At 42.9% G+C, this 6,000-nt stretch overlaps 1 protein-coding gene across 1 annotated transcript in view; it reads right to left on the bottom strand.

Moving 5' to 3' along the window:
- The window catches only part of FER1L5 (fer-1 like family member 5), a 54,338-nt gene extending 52,337 nt beyond the window's left edge, over positions 1-2,001 (bottom strand). The window contains exon 1 of the mRNA XM_087863341.1: positions 1,880-2,001. Coding sequence (XP_087719467.1) covers positions 1,880-1,964 — 85 coding nt within the window. The 5' untranslated portion in view covers positions 1,965-2,001. The remainder of the gene's footprint in view (positions 1-1,879) is intronic.
- Between the last annotated feature and the right edge of the window lie 3,999 nt (positions 2,002-6,000).

Consider the following 6,000-nt stretch of genomic DNA (forward strand, 5'->3'; position numbering starts at 1 on the left):
GCCATCTTGCAGCCAAGTGGTGCCTCATGACTCGTTCTGGCCAGTGCAACGTGGGAGCGATTTTCACCACAGCCACGACTGGCTCCTAAAATCTCCCACGACATTTTTCCTCTCCCCACTCCGCACATCCATCCTCACCATCTGCGGGTAGGGTGGTGCCAGGATGACTTTGCAGCCACAAGCAGCAAGCAGCTGGTCCCTAAACCACTGCTTGGAAGAGCCACTCAGGATTGCTGGACGTGGTGTGAGCAAGAAGTAAACTTTTACTGTGTTAAGGCATTGAGATTTAAAGGTTTATTTGTTACCAAAGCAAAGCCTAGTGGACCCTAAGACATGCCAAAACATCTCTAATGGGGTAAAAGTTCTTTATCCACTAAAATTCCCTCATCCAGAAACATCTTTTTTTTTTTTCAAAGATTTTATTTATTTATTTGACAGAGAGAGAGACAGCCAGCAAGAGAGGGAACACAGGCAGGGGGAATGGGAGAGGAAGGAGCAGGCTCTCAGTGGAGTAGCCTGATGTGGGGCTCAATCCCAGGACTCTGGGATCATGTCCTGAGCCGAAGGCAGATGCTTAACGACTGTGCCACCCAGATAACAAAGAACAGCCAATAGCCCTGCAAAGAACCTCTAAATTGCTAAATTACTTTGAGATTCTTCCCAAGGAAATAATGTGAAAGGGGGGGAGATAGAGAGTGTGCAAGCATGCACCTGTTGGGTAGCTGGAAGGGGTGCAGGGTACTGGATGGTATATGGGGGAAGAGGGGCTCAGAAAGGTGAAAAGGGAATAAAAAAATCAAACATTCAATTATAAGAATTTACAGGTAAATCTGTGGGCAAACCCAGGAGTCTGGGACTTAGGCATCTTTGTAAGAGGTATTTCGAGGAGGAGAAAGATCACGTCCATGGGATGGTAGGAAAGAAAGCTCGGAATCAGACTGTTCCCTGGCTCATGGCAAAGACACACTAAATGTCCACTACGCCTCTCTACACCTGTACCTGGGGACATAAACACATATTGGAGTCCCAAATGTTCACTCTCCGAGGGGTGTTATCACGTTCAGTGAGCACAGTTACACAAACCACAAAAAATTTAAGGAACTTCATTCTTTACTCATACCTGTTATAGAAACAACCATGCCTTCTTTCTCTGGCTCCAATTTTCTCACTCCGCACACCTGCTGGGAAACCTCGTTTGCCCGTATCCACCTCCCCCTACTTGCCACCAACAGACTGTCCATTTCTCTTGCCCTTCTTCCCTTCCCACTCCCAGCTCCGTGTTATATAGACAAGTTTAATCTCTTTTGTGTTGCCTCCTAAATCCTTTCACACCCCCCCCCCGACCTCCCAATGTTCTTGGACATTTTTCCTTACCTATAAAAAATGGAGACAATCAATCTTGTCTCATTTGCCTCATGGGATTATAGTGAGGAGCAAAAATCATTATGTTTATGAAAAGGCTTTGTTGGTTGTAAATATCACTCAAAGGATCCAACAGTTTCTACTGGAGGTTGTGTAAGAACTGTACATACATTACCTTTTAAAATCCTCACATCAAACTTACGAAGCAGGTACCTTTTTTTTTTTTTTTTTAAACCTCAATGTATGGCACAGCCCTAGTTCACAGAAGCTGCTTGGGAAGCATTAATCTCCTCTTTTTCCTGTAGCCATTCCCCGGGAAAAAATGGGAGGTAGAGATGTCATAACAGGAGAAATAATGGCAATTAAGCTAAGTTTGGAAAGAACCGGATGATGTCTACCTCGCCTTTCGTCATACAGGGCATCTTTTACAGAGGAGGGCACCAAGAAGTCTATTTTTTCACTGAACGCATGTTGCCCCTTGGGGCTCGTCTCTCCCATCTGGGAGCCTGGCTCTCACCTCGGAAGTAGACGGACACGCAGGGTCTGGGTGGGGGGCTGAGGGGCGGGTTAATGGTGGCCGACTCCACGACAAGCCGCAGCATGTCCTCCCCCTACTTCCCTCCTTCACTCTGCAGCGGAGCCTCCTTCTTGGAGCACGTTGGTCCAACGTTCTCCCAGGGCTCACGGGGTGAGGAGAGCCCCGGGCCTGTTGCTTAGCGGTAGAGGTGATGTCACAAAGGTGGGGAGTTCTTGGTTCTGGAGAGGAATGGAGCAGAACGACAGGAGGAAGTCACAAGGAGTACGAAGCCAGTGGCTTGAGATGATCAGGCCTGTACAAACAAAATAATTTGACTGCTTTGCATTTCCTCTTTCTTTCTCTTTCTCTCTCATTCTCACTGTCCCTCTGATTTCATGATCAGGTATAAGGGTAGTGTTTCCTCTTTATATAAATAAGCAAGTTATCTGGAGTGAATCATTGCCAAAGTCCCACAATTTAGATGGGAGAATAAGAGAAGTGAGGTGAAATGGGAAAAGGAATAGGGAAATCAAAAACCATTTCAAGGACAATTCAGGAGAAGCCCTTCCTAATACATAAGCAAACATGTAGGCCTCCGTTTATGTTTTTTTTTTTTTAAGGATTTATTTATTTGAGAGAGAGAGAGAGAGTGTGAGAGCAGGGGGGAGGGGCAGAGGGAGAGAGAGAGAGTCTTAAGCAGAGTTTGTGCTGAGCATGGAGCCTGACACAGGGCTCGATCTCCTGACCCTGAGATCATGACCCTGAGATCACACCTGAGCCGAAACCAGGAGCTGGACACTTAACCAACTGAGCTCCCAGGCCCTCCAGGCCTCCTGTTTTCTAAAGGAAGCCTAAGTCCAGATATGAGTCTGTCTTTAGCAAAGGGAAATGAGGTTTTTAATTAATGAGCTTTTGTGCCAGCTAATTTTAAGGTTAAAAAAAAATCTCAAGGTCAATACAATTTTGCTGTGGCATCTTGACTGCTTTCAAGGCCCCTTGTCGCGAGGATGGAGCTGGGTTATTTGCTCTTGTCTCATCCACACTAAGACTTTCTCTGCTTCAGGTTTGGATACTGTATAAATTACATCTTATCCAATAGTGGGAAGATTAATGGATGTTTAAAAAGTGTTTATTAGTTGATGAAACAATTGAACAGTAAGCTTACTATGCCTTTTTTTTTATAAGATTTTATTTATTTGAGAGAGAAAGAGACAGAGAGAGTGAGAAGAGAAGCAGAGTGAGGGACAGAGGGAGAAGCAGACTCCCCACTGATAAGGGAGGACAATGTGGGGCCCCAGGATCATGACCTGAGCTGAAGGTAGACGCTTAACCGACCGAGCCACCCAGGTGCCCCACTTATTATACCTTCTAAAAGATACATGGCCTTCAAAGAGCAAAAAGCTGCCTATGGGATCTTGGTGCTACAGTTGCTTTCTGGTGCAGCAGATCTAAAAACAAAAAGTTCTTTCTGACGGTTTTTCTCGAAATCTAAACATAACACAAAGTTTTTGCTTTGTTCATGATTTTCCAAACTAAGCATCATGACATAAAAGGCAAACCCTGGAAAGGGAAAGGCTGATAGATTTGACTGTAGAAAATTTAAAATGTCTGTACAGAAAAACATACCTTTAAAGATAATATCAAAGTAGGGAACATGTACAACATACCTCATGTCCAAAATATTAGTCTTTTTAATGTATTTTTAAAATATAAATTTTTAAGGATTTATTTATTTATTTATCTATCTATCTTTTGGGGGGCAGAGGGGCAGAGGGAGAGGGAGAGAGTCTCAAGCAGACTCCAAGCTTCGTGCAGAGCCTGACACCAGGCTCAGTCCCACGACCCTGAGATCATGATCTGAGATGAAACCAAGAGTTGAATGCTCAACCAACTGCACCATACAGGTACCCCTAAGATTTTATTTTATTTTATTTTTAAAGATTTTATTTATTTATTTGACAGAGACAGCGAGAGAGGGAACACAAGCAAGGGGAGTGTGAGAGGGAGAAGCAGGCTCCCTGTTGAGCAGGGAGCCCAGTGTGGGGCTTGATCCCAGGACCCTGGGATCATGACCTGAGCTGAAGGCAGACGCTTAACAGCCGAGCCACCCAGGTGCCCCAGATTTTTTTTTTTTTTTTTTACATTATCTCTACATCCAACATGGGGCTTGAACTCACAACCCCAAGATCAAGAGTTGCAAGTTCTACCTACTGAACCAGCCAGGTGCCCCTACTGTGAGGTTTTATAATTCGGTAAGAAAAAGATGAATACTCCCAAGGAAGATGGGGGAGTTTATAACAGGTGATTGCCCAAATGGACAAATAAAATGAAAGAAAAATCAGTCTCTTTAATAATCAAAGAAACTCAGTGAGATACCATTTATCACTTTGCCAAATTGGATTCAAGAGCCAAGAAAAAGAGATAAAGATGTAAAAAAAAAATTCAAGCCCATTAATAAGTAAAGAAATACAAGAAGACATCATTTATCACCCCCTAAATTAAACAACAATGAAAAATGGTAAGAGTGAAGTGCTGAGGAAGGAACAGGGGCAGAGGGAAGATATGAATCCCTACACACACTGATGAGGGAATAAATAGAAAAAGAACAGAAGCCTGGCCTGGGATAAGGGCCAGGGAGAGAGAATAAACAGTGGGAGACATGGGACAGGCACTGCTCATTTTGGGTCATTTCTTCTGGTATTAACCTCTATGTTTCTAAATAGCATCCCTTGAATTTTTCAATTTGACACGCTGGCTATTAAGTCAGCTCTTACCCCATCCCTCACTCCCTCCTGCCTCCCAGCTTCTCTCTCCCCAAAATCCCCATTCATCACTTTCAGACATTGCTACTGCTGTTTGTTATGCATGTGAGGAGTTCAGCTTTCTCTCACTCTGCCTTTCCCGCATCCCCTTCTCCCAATATAATTACACCTCATATGGGGACTAAATCTACACTCAGTCTTTTCATTATTATGATGATGTATATTGTTTCACTGCAGATCAAGGAGTATACAGTTGACCTCTGAACAACACAATTTCTTTTTTTTTTCCACAAAAAGAGTATTTTGTTGTTTTTGTTCATACACGTCAAGTTTCAACTTTCAATAATAAAAATCAATAAATTTGATTCCTCAATCATAAAAACTTGCCTTACACATTATTTATATGTTACCAAAGTCTACACCCATACAAAACGTCACAAGGATTTGACTCTATGCATGGTACCATCACACAGAAGGGAGCTGATCAAACAACATACATTCAAAAATTAAATTGTAGATACACACAGTGTATTTGGCACTGTTCATTAATATTATAACACCTTCCTCTGAGATACGTGTATTCTTTTTTCTTTTCTTTTTTTTTTTTAGAGAGAGAGAGAGAGAATGGGGGTGGACGGGGAGAGAGAGAGAGAGAGAATTGTAAGCAGGCTCCACGCCCAGCATTGTAGACCAATGTGGGGCTTGATCCCACAGCCCTGAGATGAGGACCTGAGCTGAAATCAAGAGTCAGCTGTTTAACCAACTGAACCACCTGGGCACACCGAGATAGGTACTACGAAGCCACGATATACCAGAATTTTGCTATTCACATCAAAAGCAGCTTTCAAACTTTGCGGTGGCAGTAATCAGTTTAAAGAAACAAGATACAACCAGAATTGGGAATGGAATTCAAACACTCCAACCTTTTGCCGTGCTCCCAGCTGCCATTCTTAAAAGTCAGTTTAATTTGATAATTTTTCCATTGTGAACAACTTGGGTTTGAACTGTGTGGGTTTGCTTGTATGTGGATTTTTTTCAATAAATACAGTGCAGTACTCTAAACTTATTTTCTCTTCCTTATTATTTTCTTTATTTTATTTTTTAAAGAGTTATTTATTTATTTATTTATTTATTTGTGAGAGAGTGCACACATGAGAGAGCATGAGCAGGGGCGGGGGGGGCAGAGGGAGAGGGAGAAGCAGACTCCCTGCTGAGTCAGAAGCCTGAATTGGGGCTCTATCATCATGACCTGAGCTGAAGGCAGACGCTTAACTGACTGAGCCATCCAGGCACCCCAATCCTATGACTTTCTTAACATTTTCTTTTCTCTAGCTTACTTTATTGTTAGAATATAGTATA

This window comes from Ursus americanus, chromosome 7 (assembly GCF_024610735.1).
Source record: "Ursus americanus isolate L20-20 chromosome 7, mUrsAme1.1.p, whole genome shotgun sequence".
In the NCBI taxonomy this organism is placed as follows: domain Eukaryota; kingdom Metazoa; phylum Chordata; class Mammalia; order Carnivora; family Ursidae; genus Ursus; species Ursus americanus.